The sequence below is a fragment of the Ailuropoda melanoleuca genome, chromosome 6, assembly GCF_002007445.2.
Source record: "Ailuropoda melanoleuca isolate Jingjing chromosome 6, ASM200744v2, whole genome shotgun sequence".
Taxonomy (NCBI): domain Eukaryota; kingdom Metazoa; phylum Chordata; class Mammalia; order Carnivora; family Ursidae; genus Ailuropoda; species Ailuropoda melanoleuca.
Window position 1 is genome coordinate 122,603,789 of NC_048223.1, and position 26,316 is coordinate 122,630,104.

At 41.9% G+C, this 26,316-nt stretch overlaps 1 protein-coding gene across 1 annotated transcript; it reads left to right on the plus strand.

Moving 5' to 3' along the window:
• Positions 1-1,815: 1,815 nt before the first annotated feature.
• Positions 1,816-26,316, plus strand: ABRAXAS2 (abraxas 2, BRISC complex subunit). Its single transcript, XM_002926605.4, has 9 exons — positions 1,816-1,938; positions 5,649-5,739; positions 9,646-9,682; positions 12,111-12,177; positions 18,785-18,975; positions 19,794-19,913; positions 20,408-20,492; positions 22,072-22,186; positions 24,136-26,316. Exons 1-9 carry the CDS (start codon positions 1,840-1,842, stop codon positions 24,603-24,605), a joined length of 1,275 nt encoding a protein of 424 aa, XP_002926651.2. The 5' UTR covers positions 1,816-1,839; the 3' UTR covers positions 24,606-26,316.

Here is a 26,316-nt window from a genome sequence, read left to right on the forward strand (position 1 = left end):
CTACATTTTTTTAAAGATTTTATTTAATTATTTGACAGAGAGAGAGGTAGCGAGAGAAGGAACACAAGCAGGGGGAGTGGGAGAGGGAGAAGCCGACTTCCTGCTGAGTGGCTGGAATAATAAGTCTATCAATCCCACAAGGGTGGGTATGGGTGACACATCACGGCATCTAGAGCAGAGATAAAGGAGGAACTCTTGCAACTATCTGTGAGAAGAGCACTCTAGGTAAAGGCAACAGCAAGTGCAAAGGCCCTGAGGTAGGATGAGATAGGGATATCCAGGAAGCAGAAAGACTAGTGTAGCTGAAGCAGAGTGAACAAAGGGGCCAGCAGCAGGAAAGGAAGTCAGACACGTAATAGGAGCCAGGTCATTACAAGGTTTGGGGTTAGACCAAGAAGCAACATGGTTTAAATTTTAAATTTAAGTTTTAGCATGACCAGTTTAGTTGCTATGTTGAGAATAGATTTGGCAGGGAAGGGGTTAAAAATAGAAGCTGTCGTACAGGGTTCTCAACATTGACATGGAGGGGAGGGGCTCTCCTATGCTTTGTAGGATGTTTAGCAGCATCCTTGTCCTCTAACCACTGAATTACCATGGCACCCTCCCCCCAGTTGTGACATCTAAAAATGTCTCCAGACTGCCAAATGTCCCCTGAGGGGTAACATTGCCCCCAGTTCAGGCTTCTTGAGTTACAGACTGTTATAATGATCTAGGAGAGAGCTGATGGCTTGGACCGCCATGATAGGTGATAGGTGTGCTAGTGGTGAGTTGTAAGATTCTTAATATATTTTTAAGAATGCTGACGGATCAAAGGGGGCGTGTCAATAACGATTCCAAAGTTTTTGGCCTCTGCAGCTGTTAGAGAACAGTTCTGTTTGCTGAACTTGGAAAGAGTGTGGTAGAAGGAGCCTTGTGGGAGATCAGGAGTCCAGTTTTGAATCTGAAAGATTGAACAAATTGAAGAATAATGATCCCTGAGTTTCTTTTCCTAAATTTGTTATATTTTATTTTCACTGTTATTTTGTTGTTATCTTCTTTCCATGATTTTTCATTAAATTCGTGTTCTTTTGTGTGTGTGTGTGTGTGTGTGTGTGTGTGTTTAAAGATTTTATTTATTTGACAGAGGGAGACAGGGAACACAAGCAAGGGGAGCGTGAGGAGCAGGGAGCCCGATGCGGGGGGGGGGGGGGGGGGGGGAGGGGGGCATCCATCCCAGGACCCTGGGATCACGACCTGAGCCTAAGGCAGACACCTAACGGCTGAGCCACCCAGGCGCCCCTTAATTTGTGTTCTTTTGTACCCAGAATCCAATCGCTTCTTACCACCTCCACAGCTTACCACCATGGCCCTTCCAACCACCCCCAAGCCACCTTTGTCCTCCCCCCTGCGGGTTATTGGAGAACCACCCTTTCCCCCGTTACCCTCCCCCACATTGTAGTCTCAACACTACAGCCAGAGTGGTCATATGAAAATGGAAATCACAGCATGTTACTTCTATGTCAAACCCAAACCATACGGTTGCTTGAATCATCGCCCTCCTTTCATCCTTGAGCACGGCAATATTGGCTTTTATCAGTAAGAATTTCATTTGTAAAGAGAAAAGACTATTTGGGGAACTATCAAGGGCTATACAGAAGAGGCAGTGTCTAAGGTGTGCTGGGCGTAAGACGCACGCAGAGGACACGTCCCCGGGGTCGGTTCCGATCGGATCGTGCAAATCTGCATTTCTCAGCCGTCGCTTGCAGGCGCTCCGACCCCTGGACTCACCCGTCGAAGACTTCATTTCCCAGGATGCCAAGGGGCGGGGCCGGCCGGAAGGCTGTTTTCCCTCCGCGGGGCATGATGGGGGAGTTGGAGATTTCCATCATGGCGGCTTCCATTTCGGGCTACACCTTCAGCGCTGTGTGTTTCCACAGCGCCAACAGCAACGCGGACCACGTAGGTGCCGGGCCCCCAGCTGCGGCCGCTGGAGCCTCCAGCCTTCGTCCCGGGCCGGTGCCAGTGGCCATGCCGGGACCACTCGCTGCTCGCCCCCCAGGCTCCCGGGCCGGCCCGAGGGGTTGGTGACCCGGGCGGCTCCCACCCCCGGCGAGCTCCTGCTACCCAGGGCTCCTTCGCCCCCGGGATGGGCCCCCTCACTCAGTGCCTGCCGCCTCCTGGCTCTCTCAGGACAGCCGTCTCCCTTTTAGCAAAGCTGTCTCGGTTGGCCTCCGGCAGTGTCAGGAGTCGCTTAGTGGAAACCAAGCTCCTGCCCCTCCCTGAGAGTCAGGCTTCTAGACTTGCGAGGGGCTTCTGGGGTCGGCAAAGAGCGGAGAGACCGAGCTTTAGTCTGGGAGCCGAGGCACCCAGCCCCGCCCTCCGGTCTCACAGGTTGTCGTGGGGTGCAAGGAGGGAAACCATGGCTGTCACTATTCATACTTGTTCGATACGTTCGTGTGTTTTCTTCGCCTCGATGGAAAATGGAGAATGTAAACAGGAGTGTTAGGTGTAGGGTCGGCTTGCTTTGAAGTTGCATATTTAGTTCCTGGGCGAATGTTCTAAAACCACGGCGCTAGTCACAGTGAAATAGGGAAATGACAGGCCTACGTATGAGTGATCGGAAATGCATAGGCTTCGGAGCTCAGAGGGAGCAGAGCTTGTCTGTTTCAATGTCTTTATTTTACGAATTGTCTTGTAATGTCATTCGGCTAGATGGAAATTTCTTTGTGAAACTAGATAATTTTTATCTTTAAGTACATATGTAATCTGTCCAAATTGAGAGATGATTTTAAGAGATGTTAATAGTGAGTTATTCAAATTCATTTAATAAGTGTGGGGGTTTTGAGGTTATCGTTACAAAGCAAAATGATACACTGTAGAATAAGGAACTGGATTTGGCTTGATGTCTGCAAGTCTAGCTTCCATTAATAAAAACTGATGTCATAGTGGTGATTCTGTTAGTAGATGGGATGGCATTATTCTACTTTTCGTCTCTATAGTGTTGATGGTAGAGATTAATGATAGGAATACACACAGCGTGGGTTTTTCCAGAGTTAGCAGATGTCTCTGGACGCTAAGGCCTTTGATACTACAGCCCGCTATTTAATAATGTAATGCAGTTCCATATATAGGTGATTTGTGATACTCCTAGTGTCCATGGAGGTACTAAATACGGTTTCAATAATGCTTTTTAACATCTCTAGTTCTTGGAGTACCTACTAATATCACAGTTTATGTAAAAGGCAAGGTTATTGTAAGAATAAGTAGCTACCTGTTGAAAAGCGGATAGTTTTTCTACAAATGGCAGGGAGATGGCTACGTTACTTAGATTGTTATTAACTTAATTCAAGAGCTGTTCCTTTAATATCTGTGCTGTGCCAGTCATGGTGGTAGACTTCGTGGAAATTTTCACCGTGACAGTAGTTTTCAAGCGTATTTTATATGACCATAGCTGGTTATGTTAGCCTTGCCACAACTATATATGTGGAATAATGTCAATTTTATATATTTTTAAGTTGAGGAACCAAAATTTGCTTTTGTAGCACATTCTTGTTTTTTCCAGGCAAGAAATTAGTTTAAAACCACTCATTCTGTAGAGCTGGGGCTAGCAAGCTTTTTCCAGATAAGTAAATATTTTAGACTTTGTGAGCCATGTGGTTTATGTAGCAACTACTCAGTTCTGGTGTTGTACAGAGAAGGCAACCATAGACAATAAATTAATTAGGGTGACAATTTCCAATAAAACTTTATGGACTCTGAATTTGAATTTCATATGATTTTCACATGTCATGAAATATACCTATTTTTTTCAACCATTTAAAAGTAGAAACTATTCTTAGCTTGTGGGCTGTACACTAACAGGCATGAGGCCAGATTAGCCCACACACCATAGTTTGCCTCCTCCTGCTATAAAGTAACAGTGGCTTGGGTAATCCAGACCAGCAGATAAGAAGCATTCTTTTATACTTAGCTTTAGAATGTCTTGCTGTCACAGTTGACTTTTTCAAACTGAGGACTCTGATAGAGTTGCTAGATAAAATACAGGGGACTCAGTTAAATTGAATTTCAGATAAATAGGAAATAATTTTTTAGTGTAACTATATCCTAAATATTACATAAAAATATTGTTTATCTGAAATTAAAATTTAACAGTATTCTATATTTTTATTTCCTAAATTTGGCAACCCTAGACCGTGGAACACTAGCGATCTGGAGACATGTTCTTGAAGTGTAAAGTTCGGTAGGAATTTTTAAAAAATTGCTTTCACTTTAATTTTTATTAACTTGTTACAAAGAGAAAGCTTCTCTTTGGTAGTGAGAATTCATAACTGAAAGACTTTCATAGGCTAAAACAAGCTTCTTTAGTCACTGTTTCTCAGGCTAGTAGTCATAGATATTCCTTCAGGTTTGAGAGGATTTTTTTTTAAGGGGATTTGTGTATTACTCAGTTTGAGAAAAGCCCTATACATGATGATTTGGGAACTTAGGACACTCCCTCCCCTAATCCAATACAAAAGCTATGCTGTAAAGCATCTGTCTCTCCCTCTTCACCCCCATAGATTCCAACTGGGCATGTTTTTAAACTAGGAAATCCCTTTAATTGATTTGAAGGGTCAGCCTGGAACAGAAGGGTATGTAGTACAAGGTCACTGTTGCCACAGATATCCTCAGCCAGTATGCATTGAGCACCTCTGATGTGTTGGGCACTGTGCTACTTGCTGAGATACAGCTGTGAACAAGGACAAGGTCTCTGCTCTCATGGAGCTTACACATTTTAGTAGGTGTAGGCATTTGTTAATGTGAGGATGTACTATGGCCGAGCGGGAGACGACAGAAGAAAACGTAGGGGACAGAGTGTCTGGCACACCTTGTTTCTGTTACATTGGCCAGGGAAGGCCTCTCTGATAAGGTGCGGTTAGAGTAAAGAGCCAAATGGAGGGAAGGAGCAAGCCATGTGGTTATCCAGGAAGGAAGATTGCAGGGCAGCCTGTTAGCTCACCCTCTATAGGGAAGTTGCTGAGGCACATAATGTTCTCCAACTGTGCTTGTGCTCAACATGACAGCAAGTGCTCCCACAGTAGGTTATGTGCTGTGTAATCCAGGATTTATGGCCTATGTTCTCCAAAGGTGTAAAGAAACTAACCTCGGCATTTATTAAGGAAGAACGTTCATGTGAGTGAGTGATTTATTTGCTGAAACCTCATTTCCCACGCCCTGTACAAGAGCAGTTTGTTGTGCATTGCGTTGCCCTCTTTATCCTTCTATCATTAACAGTGCTTTTAAAACAATGAAATAGATTGTGTGCTGTTTCAAGAAAACAACCTTGGAATATTTCTGCTTCCTGAGCTTTTTCAGTATTGGTTATTACACTCAGTAGGATTTAGGAAATGAATTCACTCTACTTATTTTTGTTTCAAAAAAACAGGGTTTTTTTTTGAAGGGATTAAAATATTTCATCGCGTATGGAATCCTTTTTTCAAACAATCTAGTTAATAGATACATCTCAGATTGCTTTAGTCTTGTTGGTTTATAGAATAGTAGTTTTTATGGCAAGCTTATTTGGATTATTGTTAAAATTATTAAAATTATAATGCTCTCAATTCCTCTTAATTCCAGCAAAAAATCATCTTTATTTTTAGTCTGCAACTGTTTTCTTTTATTACTTTTAGGAAGGGTTTCTGCTGGGAGAGGTAAGACAAGAGGAAACCTTTAGCATCAGTGACTCACAAATCAGCAACACAGAATTTCTGCAAGTAATTGGTGAGTTTATCACTGAAATACTGTTTCTGTATCAACACTGTTTGTTTTGTTCTTTTGCCCTTAACTGGTTTTAATCTGAAAGATAAAAAGAGTACATAAAAAGCAGCTAAATCACAATGCAAATCATTTGGGCTGATAGGTGGTATGAAATGTTTTTTCAGTCCGTGTGAACTTGCAGTGCACGGCTGTAAGTTTAGGTGGTCCGTAAGTTTAGGTGGTCCGTAAAGCTCTTCTTATCCACCAACTGGTCTTTTAGTGAATTGCTGTGAGCTATTTCTCTTGATAGTCTCTTCAAAACCACAGTGAACCCCTAGTTTGCATATTGGGCTATTCCCCATCGTCAGCGTCACCACATACTGTAATGCAAGGATCTTTTGGGCTGGTCCTTCCTGGAGGAGCCTGGCGAAGATGTTCACACTTGTTTATATGAGCTATTTGCTAAATCTACACGCAAGGATCTTTTGGGCTGGACCTTCCTGGAGGAGCCTGGCGAAGATGTTCACACTTGTTTATATGAGCTATTTGCTAAATCTACACAGCCTTCTTAAGAACAAGCCAGTCAGTCAGTTTTGGGTGATGGCTGGGGAAGACGAAAGAGTATTTATAGATGTGCTCACTGTCTTTGGATCAGTCTCTCTCTCTCTTTTTTTTTCCTCTTTGGATCAGTCTCTTTTTGATATATAGGGATCAGACTCCTTTCAGCTGCACCTTGAGCGTGTCACGAAACAGCATATCCTGATACTCAGAACACAGCAAGGGACATTTCACTTAAGCCACCACCATTTACTGACCATCCGTGTGTGAGGCGTGTGTCAGGCAATGAGAGGAATACCTAGATGCATCCCTGTATTCCCGGAGTGTGGGGAGGATAAGACAAGTGCCCAGAAGTCCCAGACGACCATATAAGATGAGTGCTATAGGAAAGGAAAAGAGAAAATCCCATCAGTTGGGAAAAAAAAACCTGCTAGTGGGCGAAAGCAGTAGAGAGTAAAGGTGTCAGGAAGGAGGTGAACTTAGGGTCAGTGGGCGGCACATTCAGGCGAACACAGAGCAAGGTGTGCACGAGATATACAGGGAATCTGGCCTGTTTCTATGTGATAAAAATACAGAATGTGTGAAGGTGAGTGTTTCTGATTTGAAATATTGCTGGAAGGTTAGGTTATGTTGGGGCCACATGATCAATTTCAAGCCTTCTAGTTCTGACAGCCTTCTGGTGCATGGGTTGGGAGGCCAGGATGAGGATTGAGGTGGGGTTAGCATTGGGGGAAAACAAGAAACAGTTCATTTCCTAAAGGACCCAGACAATAAAACCCACTCCTCACAATACTGACTTGTTAAATAAAGACTTGATATTCTGGATACAGCTCTTCTTTCACTGAGGTTTTGTTTTTGTTTTGCTTAACTCTTTAAAATCCTAAAATAGAGAATTTGGTTTCATTGAACATGGGTGTAATTTTATTGTTTGCACTTGGATTTTCAAAACTAGTTTGGTATAATAAAATTCCAGACATAGTTAACTGACAGCAAACCGTGCAAAAAAGAGTTCTCTTAACCTGGCGTGACCATAAAAGAGTAGTTCTGATGAATAGTCTGGCTATTTATTTATTTATTTTTAAAGAAATAGAGTGGTAGATAATTTAGATTGTACAGCTTCATGCACTGTATCTGGTTCGTAAACTTTCTGGTTCTTGCTACATACGTTTCCATGGTGTTGTAGATACAGAGAAGTACCAGTCGATAGAGTCCCAGTTAATGCAGTGCCATGACGACCATCTTCTGCACAACGTTTAATTTATTAGCTCTGTTCAGTTCATCGTGTGCAACAATTGGGGTTCTCATGGGCAGAGTGTTTGCTGGTATTATCTTAAATGTGTTGTTATCATTAGAATAGTTTCCTTTTAAAAATAAATACATGTTAGAAATGGAGACAGGGACTCTAAACCTGGGTTGAAAGGCCAAACGTTTCAGTAAAGTGCCATGAGTAGTATTTCAGACCAGTGGTATCAAGAAATTTTCTGGCATAGCCTAATCACCAGAATAAGATGTTTTAAATAAAAGGAATTGACCAAAGTTGTTATTTGTTGCAAATGTCTGAATCCACGCACAGACACTTTTACTCTGTACAGTCAGGACTTCATATAGAATGCTACATTCTGATCACGAAGTGTTGCATTCATATTAATTTTAAAAGCTGGGCTGACTCACTTTAAGCAGAGCTGTGCACCCTTAGTTCTAGAAGGGGAGGGAGCAGACAGTCACTGAAGAGCTTCCTTAGTTAATTAGCTGATGCCACTGCAGTTACTGGAAAGGATGGAGGAGGGAAGTGGAACTGTTGAGTCTCCACCAGGAGGAAAAGCAGAGGTAGGAAGATCAGTGAGAACAGCCGCTTATCGGGGTGGGGTGGGAGGGTGGGGGAGGGATTCTGAGGAAATGGGTGCAGAGAGGCCATATATACATGAAGGGGAATTTACCGTGTGGATGAGCTCTAGAGGCATGGCAAACTCTAGAATCCCAGGCGAGCTGCCCTGTTCCTGCCTGTTTCCCGAGGTCTGTCTATCAGCCAGTGTGCCAGCCAGCTTCATTCCAGTCTGCAGCTGGATCACGTGTGAGGCCTTCGCCCTGTTTTCTCCATGGGGTGTTCAGGCGCTGCAAAAAGTCATATAGAGAAAGGTTCAACTTGCTTAAGCAAATGCCACATGATATCTAAGGCATATCTTTAGTGTGCTTTTAGTCCCAGTTGTAAATCATGACAGAAGTCTGCTGGGGCAGTTGATGACAGCAGGGTGTATTTGGGGTTCAGATCAACTCTAGGGGTTTTCTTAAAATATTTGTTCCTTTAAAGTAGAAGGTAAGCTTTTCTTTCTTTTCCCTAAACCCTCTGTAAAGTTTTTGCTACAAACGTTCCACATTCTAATTGTTTTACTAATAGTGTCGCAGAAATCAGGTAGAATGGCGTACTGTATTATTGCTGGTGGTAAAAGAAGGAACAATTTCTGCATGAGGTTTTCTTATTTGCATCACTGTGTCAACAGCCATGCCAGGCAATGAACTCGTCTTTCCAGTGGAAGGATTGCATCTGTGTGTGTGTTTTGGCAGCATTGACATCAGTACAGAAGCTAATGGGCAGAGTCCCATGGCCTCCAGGGTCGTGGTTTCTTTTTAATTGCGTTAAAATTGCAGCCTGGAACTCTGCGGCTGTGGCTTTTTAAACAACAGGTGATGAGTCTCTGTCCAGAAGAATGTTATTAATAGGATCGAGTGGTTAATTAGTCTCATGGTCTTAGAAAGCAAACAGGTCCTAAGCCCCCTGATGAGCTTGAAGGAATTGGTCACTCTGGTTAATCACAGCAATCTTTCCAGAAGCCTTTAGGATCTGCCTTATAAAGGACCGTGTCCCTTGGTGCTGGCCATCTTTGAAAGGGTTAACAGGCCTCCAGAGCTTCCTCCTCCCTTCCCCTTCAAAACACCTGGCCCCACTTGTCCTGAGCCATTAGTGGGTTATTGATGGTAGGGTGGTTAGGCCTTCCTCTCCCCAGGCTGCCCTCACACTGCTTATCCACTTTGATCGAACACTTGCAGTTAGCGGTTACTTTTTTCTCTTAGGCTTTGTTTAGCTAGGTGAGATTGCATGAGGGCGCACAGTGGCTGCGTGTTCCTGAATAAAAGCTTTCCGATGTGTACTCATCAGACATGGGCAAATGGAAACAGAGCGTGTTTTCCAGTTTACTTTGTCCTGAGTGTCAGTGCTGAGAAGACACACTGCTCTCACCAGTGTACACCAGCACCTTTTTGGGAGAGGGACTGTCTTTACTGTTTGGGGCTTCAGTAAACAAACAAGAGAGCTCTTTCATACTCACCTGTGTCTTACATGATTGACTAAGCTGTGTTCCTTCTTTCTAATTACAGAAATCCATAATCATCAGCCGTGTTCAAAACTTTTTAGGTAAGCAGCATCCTTCTTTGTCACTTTTAGTCCTTATTAAAAGATTAATTAATTAAGTACTAGTGAATTTAGGCTTGTAGCTGATTGTGGCTATAAAGTCACAGATGTAACCGAGGGCATCCAAATTCACTTGTTTCTTGAGTGCCCAATGTGTGTTAGGTTCGAGAAAGGGGAGGGGATGGTATAAAATCGTGGCCTCCGTGGTTTACAGTGGAGCCTATCCCAGCAGCCTCCCAAGCAAGGGCTTTTCAGCCACAGAGCAAGACGTTAACCAGGAATCATAGATAGATAAAAGAATTGAACGGGTGTTTTTAAGAAGAATAAAAAATGTTCAGTGTTCAACTTTAACATGTAAGGAAGGGGAATATAGAAATTTCTTTTCTTTTTGTGTGTATGTAAGTTAGCATACACCAGTTGCATACTAAGACCAACTAAAGGACAGCAAGAGAAAGAAATGGAAGGAGCTACATTCAGAAGGGAGGGAGCAAATGGCAGACATGTGGAGGGTGAGAGAGACAAGGGCCAGTATCCTCCATCCACCACACTTCTTCCCAGACAATATGCAGGCCTCTGCCTGCTCTCTCCGCCCCAGAGCTCTCTGTCTGCTGGCTGGTATGATGATTTCAGCTCTATCTTAAACCCCCCTGAGGGCATGTTCTACCTTCCCAGAAGCCAGTACTTCCCTTCCCGGAGCTTCCCACACTAGTAGGATTCAGCGTTCTTGGTCAGCACTCCCTTCTTTAACACGTGCCAACCCCTGGTGCCTAGCTGTTGCTGCTTTCACCCTGACCCCTGTCCCGTTCTCAGTGGGCCCAAACACCAGGCCCTTACACCCAAGAACTCCTGGGGCCCCCTGCCCCACCACACACACACACACACACACACACCCCATCCATTGATGATTTTAAAGGATTGTCTTCATGCAAGATGGTTACCTGGGGGCAAAGTCTGAAAGCAGCCAAGATCCTCATCACTTTTAGATTTACACGTAACTGAAAGAGGAGTGGAAAGCAAGACGAGCAGTTCATTTGAGAAGAATCTCAGAGCAAATGAAATGATTCAGGCCCTGGTCCACACATTGGCTGTGTTTGGTCCATGCAAGTGTCCTACTTGGCCCTGACTCTGCAAAGCTCTTCTAGGTGTGCCCTGCCTTGCCCTTCTGAGGAATTCCTTACAACACTGCCAGTAAAGTTGTCCCAGAAGGATTTAACTAAGTTTAAATCATACACCTATAATTCTCAGAGCTGAAAGAAACCTTAGAAATCATGTGTCTATTCCACACTCTTTCTTCTGTGAAAAGGGAAGTGGAGACCACATAGGTTAAGTGACTTGCCCAACATCATACAGTGAGAAGCAGAGCTGAGCTGGGGCTGGTATCTCCTGATTCCCAGTTCAGTGGGTTTTTTTTCTTTTGTTTGTTTTTTTGTTTTGTTTTGTTTTTTACTATTTCTTAAAATTCTTACTGCTTCATAAGGCCTGGTCTTGAAGGTGGTGGGAAGAGGGAGNGGATGGTTTTTTTTTTTTTTTTTTTTTTTTTTTTTTTTTTTTTAAGATTTTATTTATTTGAGAGAGAGAGAAAGAGAACGAAAGGAGGAAGGGGCAGAAGGAGAGGGAGAAGCAGGGTCCCTGCTGCCCCGTGCGGGACTCGATCCCAGGACCCTGGCATCATGACCTGAGCCAAAGGCAGATGCTTAACCGACTGAGCCACCCCAGGTGCCCCAAGGATGGCATTCCTAAAAGCACAGTCAGTGGTAGGAAAGCCCACACATCATTGTGCCTGCTCACCATAGGATCCTGGTCAGGTAGGTCTATTCGAGGGACAGACCTGGCTTCAAATCCCAGCTCTTCCATCTACCATCTGTATGGTTTGGGGCAAGTCACTTAGCCTAAGTATTTTTATCAACAAAGATGGAAATAAAACTTGAGACGTGTTGGGCTGCACTAATACCTACTTACCAGCATTGAGGCAAGAATGAAATGAAATAAGATGAGAAAGCATGCAGCCAGGCCTCTTAAGCATTCAACAGATGTTCATTTCCCTTCTTCATTTCTTAGAAAATAGCTCCTGTATCCTTTTTTCCCCCCACAAATAAGTGATACTTAGAAACAAGGAAAAGATGTTGCAGCCATTGGAAACCACACATTTTCTAATTATTTGCCATCAGTACCTCCCACACGTGGAAGTAATACCTTTTGAATGTAGCAGTGTCTTGAGTATTCTTTGATGCAAAAGATACCTTATATCATCAGTAAAGCATTGAGATTTGATTTCTCTGGTTATCTGTTGAAGATAAGCAATTATATCTTTATATCTTGATTAGCAACTTTTAGAATTCAATGACCCATAGACGTGGGAGGCTAAGTGTATTCATGTCAAAATACCATGCAATTTTAATAAAATATATTTTCTCTTTGAAAAAAAAAACAGTTTTTATGACTATGCAAGCAAAGTTAATGAAGAGAGTTTGGACAGGATTCTTAAAGATCGGAGAAAGGTATGTTCTATTTGTTGCCCAGTCTGATTTGGAAATCACTCTTTATCTTATCACCTAAACTTAAAACCAGAAAGGAAAGTAAAATGAAACCATATGATTTGATATAATGTATGAGAGTTCTGTTGACTTACACGTAGGTTTTAAGGGCAAGTTGCAGATGTGAGACAATGTTTATAACCTATCAATAGAAAAAAATTTAGATGTTTACAGTATGATTCCATTATATAAAAATCAGAAGGAAAAACAAGAAGTATACTGTAGAGAGTTAAAAATTAGTTGAATCTGGGTGGTTCTATTTTTCTCTTTTGTAATTTATTATTTTTTTATTTTTGTTTTTTTTTAAAGATTTTATTTATTTGGGGGAGAGAGAGAGAGAGCACGGGGGGGGGGCAGAGGGGGAGCAGACTCCCCGCTAAGCAGGAAGCCTGACAAGGGTCTCGATCCCAGGACCCTGGGATCATGACCTGAGCCGAAGGCAGACACTTAACTGACTGAGCCACCCAGGCGCCCCTCTCTTTTGTAATTTAAAAAATACTTTTGCAAATATCTTATATACATGCATTAATTTTATAACCAGGAAAAATATTTCTAAAAAATATAAGTCATAATTAAATGTCTGTGGAAATGTTACCATTTCAAGTTCAGTTAATGTCAAACATAGATATTTTCCCAAAAGGTCATGTGTTTATTATTTCTGTCAACATATGCATATAATGTTCTGATCATGTATGGTAAGCAAGTCTGAATAGAATTGAAAATGAACCAGTTTTATTGCTGCAGCATTGTCTGATGATCTCATTTATAATTTACTCTGTTGTACCATGTGTGGGTTTTACTTTTTTACCTTGAAAGATTAATTCCAGGAGAATAGATTCGTTATTAAACCGTCCCTTGAGGAAAAAAAATTATTAATAAAAGGTTTCAGTTTGTCACATAGAAAACAAAATGCCTTTGTTTAGAAGCGTGTATTGTGAAAAAGCTTTTAAAATATTACTCTGTGGAAAAAAAGAATCAGTACCGTGGGACTTGGTCCCCAAGCTGTTTGAAGAAGGGCATCAGGAGTAAAAGTGCAGTCAGTCAGCAGCCTTTCTGTTCTGCAGGCTGCCTCAGTAGCACCATCAGTTGGAAAAGCAGAAAGAAAAGTAGGTAAGATGAAAGGAAGATGGGGAAGGCTGGAAGAAAGGACAGACAGCTTTGTGGATGATGATGACCTCAGAAGGTGCTCGGTCACTGTAGAGTCTGACCCCCTCGCCACCCACCTGGGAAAGGGATTTAGAGCAGCCCCAGGCATCGGGGTCCAGCCCTCTTGTTTCCAGTGACTTGCTCAGGAGCATATATTCTGGAATCTCTTGGGAGTCTGTCCTTCCTACCCCAGCCACCAGCCTATCTCCTCATTCCATTTATTTTCATATTTGAGACAACACACTTTTATTATACTTTCTAAAGCAAATTTATTCCATGAAAATTCTCATCAGAGCACAGTTTTTTGGTTTTTTTTTTTAGATTTTATTTATTTATTTGACAGAGAGAGACAGCCAACGAGAGAGGGAACACAAGCAGGGGGAGTGGGAGAGGAAGAAGCAGGCTCTTAGCGGAGGAACCTGGATGTGGGGCTCGATCCCAGAACCCCGGGATCACGCCCTGAGCCGAAGGCAGACGCTTAACGACTGCGCCACCCAGGCACCCCCACAGAGCACAGTTTTCTAGAGCACTCACTACACGTTAAAAGTAGCAGGAGTATTCTTTTTTGCATGAGCGGGAGGGGCAGAGAGAGGGGGAAAAGAGAATCTTAAGCAGACTCCACACGGAGCGCGGAGCCGGACTCAGGCTCATTCCCACTACCGTGAGATCATGACCTGAGCTGAAACCAAGACTCAGACGCTTAACCGATTGTGCCATTCAGGTGCCCTGAAGTATTTTTTTTAAATAGATGAAAAAATTTAAAGTGGCAAAAATGAATAAAGAATATGAACAGGAAATTCACAAAAGAAAAAGAAATCCCCAAATGGCCAAGAAATAAATGAAAAGATGTTTATCTTCAATCAGGAAATGCAAATTGAAACAGCATCATACTTATTTTTTTGTCCATCAGGTTAGCAAAAGGGTAAAAGGATTGTTAATACCCAGCTTTGGTAATAACACTGTGGGCAATGGGGACGCTGTAGTTGGCGGGAATGTAAATTGATAACAATCGTTTGAGAAGAGTTTTGCAATAACAGAATTTTATTTTTTTATTTTCTTTATTATTATTATTTTTAAAGTAATCTCTACGCCTACCGTGGGGCTCGAACTTCCGACCCCGAGATCAAGATTTACATGCTCCACCTACTGAGCCAGCCAGGCGCCCTGGAGTAACAGAAGTTTAAATATGCAGTTCCACCTTTAGGAATCTGGCCCAAGTAAACATTTGCATGATATGAAAGGCTGGTGTTAATGAATAGTTTAACTCTGTGCCAGGCCATGTTCTAAGCACTTTCCGGTTGGAACTAGGAGGTAAATTGCTGTTCTTACCATCCCCATTTTACAATTGAGGCAACAAGGGTGAGTAAATTGCTGAAGGTCCCTAGTGAGTAATGGTGGAACCGAAGCTTAAACCCAGCAGCCTGGCCTCTGAACCCAGCATACAAGGATGTTTCTTGTGTCTTTACTTAATAGGGAGGTTGTTTGTTTGTTTTTTTAAGATTTTATTTATTTGACAGAGAGAGCCAGCCAGCGAGCGAGGGAACACAGGCAGGGGGAGTGGGAGAGGAAGAAGCAGGCTCCCAAGGGAGGAGCCTGATGCGGGGCTCGATCCCAGAACTCTGGGATCACGCCCTGAGCCGAAGGCAGATGCTTAATGACTGAGCCACCCAGGCGCCCCAGTAGTGAGGGTTTTGAAAGCAATTTAAATGTCCACCAGTGGGAATAGTCAAGTAGGTTGTGCCGGCACCTCTATACTGTGGGATTTGAGGCAGCCGTTAAAAAAATGAGAGAAGTTCTCGGATAATGACCTAGAAAGATCTCAAAGTTGTGTTGCATGAAAAGAGTAGTGTTGTAATTTGAGCCTATTTTATGTAAAAACAAAAATCTGAATGAGTATTTAGATGTACAGAAAAAGATCTGGAAGGAAGGCAACCAAACTTAAAAGTGTTTACTTTGGGAAGGGGAGTGGGGAGGTGCTGCTGATAAAGGGAAACTTTATGTGAGAAATTTGTTTGTAACCGTGTTTTCTAATTGAAAATAAGTTGAAAAAAAGAAAAGGACTCTACCAGGTAGTTTTTTTAGCAGTAGATAAGGACACATTTCTAAATTAATTTGGGGGTTTAAAAATCGGATTTGCCAGGGGGTGCCTGGCTGACTCAGTAGAATGTATGACTCTTGATCTCTGGGTTGTGAGTTCAAGCCCCACGTTGGGCGTTGAGCTTATTAAAAAAAAAAAAATTGGGGCGCCTGGGTGGCTCAGTCATTGAGCATCTGACCCTTGATTTCTGTTCAGGTCACGATCTCAGGGTCGTGGGATTGAGCCCCACGCTTGAGATTCTCTATCTCCTTCTGCTTCCCCCCTCCACTTACGCACTTGCGCTCTCTCTCTCTCTCTCTCTCAAGTACATAAATAAAATCTTAAAAAGTAAAAAATAATAAAAAAATAAAATTGGATTTGCTGTTTTGATCTGTAGTATACCTGCCATAAGTTGTTATCTGGAGAGCATGTGGCTTTCAAATATAGAAACTCCACAACATTGCTCAAGCATTTTTTTTTTTAATGGTAGACTTAAGATAGAGGCTAACGTTTTGTTTTTTGTCTTTTTTAAGTAGGCTCCACAGCCAGTGTGGAGCCCAACATGGGGCTCAATCTCACAACCCTGAGATCAAGACCTGAGCTGAGATCAAGAGTTGGACTCAACAGACTGAGCACCCAGGCATCCCCAGGCTCATTTTTGATATGAGAATCCCCCAGTAGGAACAACTTGGTCATCTACTGCAGCGTGCAGAATTACTGCCCTGGCAGAATCCATCTTGTGTTTACAAAGTTTGCACAAGCCTCAGGTTTTAGGCTAAGGCCAAAAAAGCAAGTGAGAGGGGAGTTTCTGCCTCCTGGAAGCATCTGCTCTGGAGTAGATGATGATAAATGTAACTGCCACCTTGATACCATTGTAAGGCCAAAAGGCACACATGTGACGGTCACAAGCATGCCCAGTACTGGGGACGATTGCTTGGGCTCCAAAAAGTATTAAGTGAATGTCTAGTTGAGAATAGAGAGGAAAGTGTGAAAAGTGGTCTATGAAACCTCAGCAGAAATAAGGCTATAGGGAAAGATGTCCTCAGCAGAAATAAGGTTATAGGGAATTGTCTGAAATGGGCTTTTTTTTTTTTTTAAAGATTTTATTTATTTATTCGACAGAGATAGAGACACAGCGAGAGAGGGAACACAAGCAGGGGGAGTGGGAGAGGAAGAAGCAGGCTCATAGTGGAGGAGCCTGATGCGGAGCTCGATCCCATAACGCCAGGATCACGCCCTGAGCCGAAGGCAGACGCTTAACCGCTGTGCCACCCAGGCGCCCCTGAAATGGGCTTTTTAGCATCAATGAGGTAGTTTCTCGATAGTCTTGCAACTAGCTTGTTAGCTCTACAAAATAGAATTGTAGGTGTCACAAGTGTGAATTATATGAAGATTATTCCTCTGAAAGTCTCTACAACAGAGATTTTCTAACTTTAGTGTGCACAACAAAAAACTCAAGGAACTTATCTTAAATTCGGATTCCTGGTTCTACCCTTGGACGTTCTAATTCTGCAGGTTTGGGTGGGCCCAGGAGCATCTTGGGAAGCTCCCGGATGTCTAGCAGATCACAGTATAAGAGATATTCTTCCAGAGAGCCTATCAGTTTAATTCACGTAGGCAGTTTAGTTATCCTGTGGTTAGAGCTGACGAAGCCCAACTTCTTAAATCATTGTATCGGGTATGATTGAGGTACAGTGAACTGCACATACTTACAGTATATACTTCGATAAGTTTTGAAATGTTCATACACCCATGAAACCATCAGCATAATGAGATAATGAACATATCCTTGCAAGTCTCCTTGTGCCCTTGTCTTTTTTTAAAAGAATATATCCTGTTCAAGTATAATTAACACACAGTGTTACATTAGCTTCAGGTGCACAGTATGATTCAGCAAGTCAGTACATTCCTCAGTGCTCATCATAAGTGTACTCTTAATTTTCTTCACCTGTTCCACCCATCTCCCCTTCACCCCCCCTTTGTCAGTCACCAGTTTGTTCTCTGTATTTAAGAGTATGATTTTTCTTTTTATCTCTGTCTTTCTTTGTTCATTTGTTTCTCAAATTCCACATACGAGTAAAATCATGTGGTATTTGTCTTTCTCTGACGGATTTCTTTCACTTAGCATTAAAGCCTCTAGGTCCATCCATGTTGTTGCAGATGGTAAGATTTCATTCTTTTTTATGGCTGAGTAATATTCCATTGTCCATATCTCTGCCACTTCTTTATCCATTCACCCTTTGACGGACATTTGGGCTGCTTTCATACCTTGTCTATCGTAGATAACGGTGCAATAGACAATAGGTGTGCGTGTATCTTTTCAAATTAGTGCTCTTGTGCTCTTTGGGTAAATACCTAGTACTGGAATTACTAGATCATGTGGTAATTCTGTTTTTAATTTTCTGTGGAACCTCCACACTGTCTTCCAGAGTGGCTGGACCAGTCTGCATTCCTACCAGTGGCGCACTAGGGTTCTTTTTCTCCACGTCCTCGCCAACACTCGTTTCTTGTGTTTTTGTTTTGTTTTTGTTTTTGTTTTGTTTTTTTGTTTTTTAGCTACTCTGACAGGTGTGAAGTGGTCACTCACTGTGGTTTTGACTTGCGTTTCCCTGATGATCGGTGATGCTGATCCTCTTTCCTTGTGTCTGTTGACCATCTGTATGTCTTCTTTGGAAAAATATCTATTCATGTGCTGTGCCCATTTTTTAATTGGATTATTTGGTTTTTTAGTGTTGAATTGTATGAGTTCTTTATGTATTTTGGATATTAACCTCTTATTGGATACATCATTTGTAAATATCTTCTCCCATATAATAAGTTGTATTTTAGTTTTGTTTCCTTTGCTGTGCAGCTTTTTATTTCATTTTTTGTTTGTTTGTTTTGGGAAAGAGAGAGAATGAGCATGCGCGGGGGTGGGGAGGGGCAGAGAGAGAAGCAGACTCCCCTGTGAGCAGGGAGCCCGACAAGGGACTCGATCCCAGGACCCTGGGATCATGACCTGAGCCGAAGGCAGACGTTTAACTGACTGAGCCACCCAGGAGCCCAAGCTTTTTATTTTGATGTAATCCCAGTAGTTTATTTTTGCTTTTGTTTCCCTTGCCAAAGGAGACATATCTAGAAAAATATTTCTACGGCTAATGTCAAAGATTACTGCCTGTGTTTTCTTTTAGGAATTTTGTTTATTTATTCATTCACCTGTTGATGAACAATTGGGTTGTTTTTAGTTCTGAGCTGTTGCATGTCAAGCTGCTACGAACGTGTGTACAAGTGTTTGTACGGGTATTCAGAATTCAATTTGTAAGATTTCATGCAACTTTTCGTCCTTTTTTCCTTCTGTTTTTACTGCAGAAAGTTATTGGATGGTATAGATTCCGGCGAAACACACAGCAGCAGATGTCGTACAGAGAGCAGGTTATCCACAAGCAGCTCACCCGCATCCTTGGGGTGCCCGACCTCGTCTTCCTTCTCTTTAGCTTCATCTCCACCGCCAACAATTCCACTCATGCTTTAGAATACGTTCTCTTTAGACCAAATCGAAGGTAAAGAAAGCGTTCCCACCATCTTCAAATAAATAGTAAAGATGTTGGTACACATGTACTTGGGATTTATGACTTTGAAAATGTGCATTTTATAGCATCTTTAAAGAAAAGCTTTTATAATTCTCTTTCAGCTAGTTTTCTTTGAGAGAAGGTATTTTCCTGTCAGTTGTATAAATTAAAATTGTTTTTGAATCAAGAAGCATTAGGAAGATATGTTAATTATGCATAAATTCTTACAGGAATAAACAGCTGGAAATCATCATTTGCTTCTCCGTAATCCATTATGTAGAAATACAGTTCTGCTCTGGAAGTCTATAATTTTAAAACCAATTTCAAAGACAAAATTGTCAAATTGATCCACCTACTGGTTAATGAGGGTTTTGCATTGTGAACTCGTAAAAGCAAAACAAAAACAAAAACAAAAAAAACCCCAAAAAACATGATTATGATATCTATCTGTAAATAACAGAAAGGTTTCCTTCTGGAAATTCACTTGTAGACTATATTACATTGGCATTGACAAAAACAAATTGTTAAATAGCCATTTGCAAGGTTTCATTAATTAATCGATCAGCAGGTATTGCCTGAGCTCTTACGATCTCCTCAGCACTCTGCTGGTTGCTTTGGGGGCAAGACCTCTGCTGCCAATGAGTTTACAGTCGGGCTTCTACTAGCGCAGGCATCCCTGGGTTGTCCGTGCAGGTAGGTGCGCCGTGAGACCTGTTAGGTCAGCAGTGCAGAGTCTCCAACTCCTACCTCCAAGACCGCAGTTCGGGAAGGGCAGCACCTTAACATGGTCTCTCTTGATCCTCCCACAGGTATAATCAAAGGATTTCCCTTGCTATCCCCAATCTAGGCAATACCAGCCAGCAGGAGTATAAAGTGTCTTCAGTGCCAAATACTTCTCAGAGTTATGCCAAAGTTATCAAAGAGCATGGGTGAGTTGAAAGTAAAATCAAAATGTCTTCCTATCTTTTGTGAAGATTTATGGAGACATGTGAAATCAAATGTGATGTGAATGAAACTGAAGAACACAGTCAGGTCGTCCTCTAGACCACCACCACTGTATGTCAGAATTTTACGCTGATCGAGAAGAGAGTTTATTTTTACCAATAATTTTTTTTAACATTTGCTACAGTTTTTTTTTTTTTTTGATATAAAAGTTTGGACAGAGTATGTATATTTCTGAGGTTCCAAAAGCTAAATATGGCCACTGAAAAATGTATAGCTTTGTATTATTTTTTAAGTTGTCTTGGTAACATGGGTTCTTTTTTTTTTCTCCTGTAATTCTAGTAGCGTGGGCATTGTTGCTGAGACAGTCCCTTGGAGTTGCAGTGTTTATGTAATAGATCGAGGTGGAAATGATAGGAAAATGCCTTTTAGGTCCATAGCAGTTATAATAATTTTGTGACCTCTTTTTCCTGTCTTCCAGTACTGACTTTTTTGACAAGGATGGAGTCATGAAGGACATCAGGGCGATTTATCAGGTTTATAATGCACTTCAGGAGAAAGTGCAGGTAACTGATTTATTTACTAGTTTTTGTCTTTTTTATAATGCCCAAGTGCTTTTAATTCTACTTTAATTTTTAAAAACCTCCCAACTGACAAATGAATCATAGTCCAAAAGTCAGAATGTGCTTTCCCAAAATAATCTCAGATGTGCAGGGCGGTTACTCATGCCGGCCTACAGAAGGCTGTCTCATTAAGTGCCGAAAGTAGAGAGTCTGAAGTACAGCATTAATATTACTATTCTGAATACTCGTGACCCCATTTAGAACGGTGTTTTCTTTCGGGAAATCTGTTCTGAGGTTAAAGGATTGCTAAGACCACAGCTGTCGCCATCAGGACACTCAAAGTTGAGCCTGCATTAGAGAGCACCCGTAATTGGTACAGCTCTGCTCCTTTGCTCTGGGTCACTCGCTTTGCCCCCAGCTACCTCCATCGAGTGGGAGGCTCTCACTGGAGCCTGTTCATTCCTAGTCATTCATGCAACAAATATTTATGGAAACATCTCCTAAAAGCCACTTAGTGAGCTAGGTGCTAACAGTACTTTCCCACGATCTTTTCATCATCCCCACTGTGTTCTTAGGAGTCATTTGCCCTAAACCCTAAGAACAAAGGAGGCTTTGAGAACAAGAAGGAGGGTGGTAGGTCTGAAGAAGCTCTCCCAGGCCTGGAGAGAGTCTAGCTTTGAGGAAGAAGCCCCAAGGAATAGAGAAAGGAATGTAGGCAGCTGCTGAAAAAGAAGAAAGCAGAGGGATCGCCTGGGGCTAAAGAAGAAAGCCTACAACAGGCAGTTTCCAGTGTCTGCGTTCTGCAGTCGGGTCACGGCCCACCTAGCGGTATAGGGAGCTTGAAACAGGCTCACTGGTGACCGGCCTACTTTCCAGCAGTTTCTGGGATTTTTGCTATGGAAGGAACGTGCAGTGAGAAACAGCTTTTTGTCCTAAATTCATGACCATGCTCTTTTCAGACCATCAGCACTGTCTAGCCGACTTCAAAGTGGCTGTTCTGCATTTCAGTGCCGATTGAATTAGGCCTGCTTTGCAAACACCAGTCTCACGCAGAGCGCCCCGATGTGGATGGTTAGGTGGCAGAGACGTAGTCTCACTAGCTGTCTTGATTGAGTTTTGACTTTGAAACTTACTTTCTTTCCACTCCCCCTAATTACAGATATTTTCTGTTAAATAAATCTATTTGTGACATCTGATTTTTGATTGTTGGTTATAAATTGAATTTGAAAGCATCCCATTCTTTTATTCGTCCTTTGTGTGCTAGACTGGTATCAAAAATCCCTTTTTCAGTTTAATAAAAAAGAATAACTGAGGGAAAAAATTAAATCTTTCTCAACTTACCCTAACTTTTCAAGCATTTACAGGCTAAATAGATAATCATCTTCACAAAATTAAGAGAGCGAGTCAGTGAACAACAACACTGGTCCCTTGGACCTTCATGATTTTGTTCTGCCTCATGGGTCTGCTTTTTAACTCAGTAAAGCATCTGGGCTCTTCCTAGGGTTGCAGTCCGTGCTATCTTCATGGAACGCCCTGTGCTTGGATTTGGAACTGATCGGTCTTGTTGTCATTTTTCCCTCAGGCAGTGTGTGCAGATGTAGAAAAGAGTGAGCGAGTTGTTGAATCTTGTCAGGCAGAAGTGAACAAATTAAGAAGACAAATCACTCAGAGGAAAAATGAAAAGGAGCAAGAAAGAAGTGAGTTTCCTATTAATTTCACCATTCAATATCAGGGAAACGTCTTGTTTCAAACATCAAACCATATGATGAATCACAGGAATCCTTCTACAGTCGTCAAGCCCCACGTGAGGCTGTTTGTGAAAGAGCGTTCACTTGTACTTCCAGAAGAGAACTACTGTTTCTCGTGGTACCCTTTCAAGTACCTGAAGCTAGAAGAAAAAGATTAACTGTAGAAAGGCTGAAGGCACTTAGAGTAAATCCCGAGAAGTGATTGCTGCAGACTTGTGGCTGAGTTGACTACTGGGATCTGTTTACAGCGGCTGTGATGTTTCTTACTGAGTTAACCCCAGCAAACCTAGTGTTCAGGGACCGCGTCCTGTGTTCATCACATAGCCGCATAAAGGAGCTTCCTAATATTCTTTTCACTTCATAGTTGATTCATAGTCAGGGTCACAACAAAGGCTTTAAATGTCTGGTTTTTGGTAGCTGTGGATAAATGGATACAATCGGGCTAAGGAACCGGCTGGTTGAATGAGAATGAGGCCCAAGAACCTTGATTCTAGCATGGGAACAGACATGTTTGCTCTTCCACCACCAGATTTAACATTTGTACGTTAAATTTATAACCTTTCCTAGTTTAATAAGAATATTTGCAAACCAATTAACGTGTAATTTATATTTCTGAGTAGGTGATGTCTGATTCATGTTTAGTGTTATATTTTTCTAGAAACGATCAGAAATGCAGACAGGGATTTAGGTACAAGAATATTAATCACAACTTTATAATCCTAAAGTCGAGAAACAGCCAATTGGAGTAGAATAAATAGCAGTAGAATAGTTGAATAAATTATGGCATTTCTGTATGGTGGAATATTGTACAGCCATTGAAGTGAATTTTTAATGACGTGGGATAATGCCCAGTATATAATCTTAAGTGAAAACAGTAGGATATAAAATGGCATAAACATATGATCTCAGCTGTGTTTAAAATACACAGACACACACATACACAAGGCTGGATAATAAAACTGGAATTCAGAAAAGGGGGGAGGGGCCGACATAAATCTTGTGCTCTTTTCACCAAAAATCTGATGGTGTTATCTGGGTAATAGAATTATGGGTGATTTTATTTTCCTTGTTCTTTTCTCAGCTTTGTACCAGTATTTTTCAAGGCTAGAGACTCACAGATATGAGTCCAGATAGGCCCTGGACTGTTCCAGAGCAGGCATAAAAATACGCTGCGTTGGGAGCCTGGCTGGCGCAGTTGGTGGAGCGTGAAGCTCTGATCTCGGGGTTGTGAGTTTGAGGCCCACACTGGGTTTAGCGCTTACATTAAAAAAAAGAAAGGAAGAAAAAAAGTGCTATATTTATGGTCCAGAACCTGGAAAATTGGCTACCTAACACAGTGCTTTAAAACTTTTAAGGAGAAAATGGTGTATGAGTGTATTGTGACCGATAGTTGTAAAGAAAGATGCTTTTTGATGTGAAGCCTGTCAGAGAGGAGACTCACGTTCAGATGAGTGCCACGGGTGGTGAGGACCATGTGTCTCATCCTCCGTCCCCACAGTCTGAGAGCACAGTGAGCAACAGGGGAGGGAAATGGCACAGGGACCTGCAGTTAAAAGACCTGCATCTAAGTACCAGGGCCCCACATCCAGCCGCTCCTTTAGTGAAGTCACTTCGCCTTTCTGAACTCTGGTGTCTTTGCCTAATAATTTGGAAGCAGTGATATTGATGATGACAATAATACTTCAGGAGGTTTTCTGAGGCTTAAATGGATTGATGTATAGCAACAGAATTTGTAAGTTATGAAGTACTATGCAAATGTAAGATAATTCAGAGTCCGTCATCAGTTTCATTTCTTTTTGTCATTTTTCCAGAACATTCAGGTTGACCGCTTAATGCAATGAGATGCAAAGCTGTGAAAATAGAGAAAGCGTTATGATTTTCTTTCTGTTTTTGTCCAGGATTGCAGCAGGCGCTGATCAACAGACAGGTGCCAAGTGAAAATTTGGGGCCAGCATTCAGCCCTCGGATGCCCTATTCTGGGCTTGCAGGCGAAGGTGGAAGCACGCTTGGAGATGCAGAGGCCTCTGACCCTCCTCCCCCTTATTCTGATTTTCACCCAAACAATCAAGAAAGTACTTTGAGCCATTCGCGCATGGAAACTAGTGTCTTTATGCCTCGACCTCAAGCCGTGGGTTCTTCCAATTATGCTTCCACCAGTGCCGGACTGAAATATCCTGGAAGTGGCCCAGACCTTCCTCCTTCCCAAAGAGCAGCTGGAGACAGCGTTGAGGAATCAGATGACAGTGATTATGAAAATTTGATTGACCCCACAGAACCCTCTAGTAGTGAATACTCCCATTCGAGGGATTCTCGACCCATGACACATCCCGACGGTGGCTCCAGGAACACTCAGACCTCCCAGATTTAGCTAAACAAAGAAACTCTCCACCTAGCACTGTTTTTCTTAATTGCTCATTGAGAGAGTTTTTTGAGGACTTAATCTGGGGGGAGAACTGCGTTTTCAGACCCCTGGCCACCCAACAGGAGGTCCTTGGGCACAGAGCTGGTAGGAGCCTCACATCGCCGGTTCTCACCTGCAGACACAGTGTGCAGATTTCATGACAGATCATTAAGATAATCAAATTGTCCTAATTCTGGTGCGATTCATGGATGTACTGGTAAATTTAGGCAAAGTGAAACTTATCAACGTAGTTTCTGTTCTTTAAAATAAATTGGAAATTAGAGACTAAGCACAATTAGTCTATAAATGTTCTATAAATCAAAAACTTACCTCTTGCACTATCATGCCTTGAAATTTTCTTTTTCAAAGGGAAACGAGTTTAGCAGCAGCCTTCAAAGAACTTTCTTTCTATGACGAGCCAAATTCATCTTTGCCAGAAAGAAATTTTGATAATTCCAAGAAGCCTGATTGGAACAAATGGGATGTACCTTCTCTTGTCTGCATGACTTTGTGAGATCAAAAGAGAGGGCTTTGTTTCAACTTTTTTCTACTAGCCTGATATATATTGTCACTTAAAATGGTTGCCTTTAAAAAAAAATGTAGAAATACTAATTACCAGTAAGTAATCATCCAAATAAGTATGTCATAAAATAAATTGCTTATTTTTCTTTTGGGGAATTACAGTGACTGCTACGTTGCACTAGCCACATTTATGGTCTCTGTTCTGGAGTCTTAAAGATGAAGGACACACAGCAGTGGATAACAGAGAGGAGTTACGCTCCAGACCTGAGTTCTATGATGAACGGATTCCAGACACAGTGGATTTAGCCGAGTTCATACATAAGGGATATAATTCATTTAGCTCTTCTGACAAATCCTAGTGTTAGTTTTCTTTGTGGAGGAAAAGACATTTAATAAACTGTTTGGGAATCTTGGTGAATAAAGATTCATTTTAAATCTGAATAACCATACTTATTTTTTTTTAATTGCTATTTGGAGGATAGTTGCGGAATGTGTAGAGACTTTCTGTTGAGATGCACTTATATTTTTATTTAATGACTGCTTGTTTTCTAGTTTTGCCCAGAATGTGTGAAACCACTAAAGACATTCGTGAGCACGTTAGGCTCCTGGTTTGGAAATGACAAGACCCACCGTACGTAATGAGGTCAGCCCACGAAGTTAACGCTTTGGGACATAACTGCCTTTCCTTTGAACTAGCTTAAACCTGTGAGAATAAGGAAGGTGTCAGAGAGGCTTCAAATCCAGGTTCCAAAAAAGTAGTTGGAGAGAAGTGTACTCTCTGAGCTTCAGTTCCAATACAAAATTACCCAGTGTAGGCGGCAACATGAAATACTAAAACTGCCGTTCTTCAGAGAGCCACGCTGTGGGGTCTATGTTTTCCTGCCCTCATGGTTTTGTTGGCCTTACACCACTGCCATTGGATTTGAAACGTTGCAGACCACTTTATCGGCAAACATGTTCCGGTTTTTATCAGCTCCCTTTTAGCGGCTTCAGCCCCAGTGTGAATTTTTTTTTTTTTTTAAGTGCCATTGCCATCTTCTCTGTTCAGATTTTGACATTCAGGAAAATATCTTTATTTTTATGCCATACTGAAACCTACAATGTATATCTGACAAAGCAGTTCGATGTGACAATAAAAACTTATTTAATCATGGTA

What these genes read in the sequence shown, in the direction of transcription:
- ABRAXAS2 (XM_002926605.4), top strand. Translation starts at nt 1,840, where the DNA reads ATGATGGGGGAGTTGGAGATTTCCATCATGGCGGCTTCCATTTCGGGC. An exon ending in AGAATTTCTGCAAGTAATTG is followed by an intron (nt 5,740 to 9,645) that starts GTGAGTTTATCA and finishes TTCTAATTACAG; the next exon opens with AAATCCATAATCATCAGCCG. An exon ending in AAAGTTATCAAAGAGCATGG is followed by an intron (nt 19,914 to 20,407) that starts GTGAGTTGAAAG and finishes CCTGTCTTCCAG; the next exon opens with TACTGACTTTTTTGACAAGG.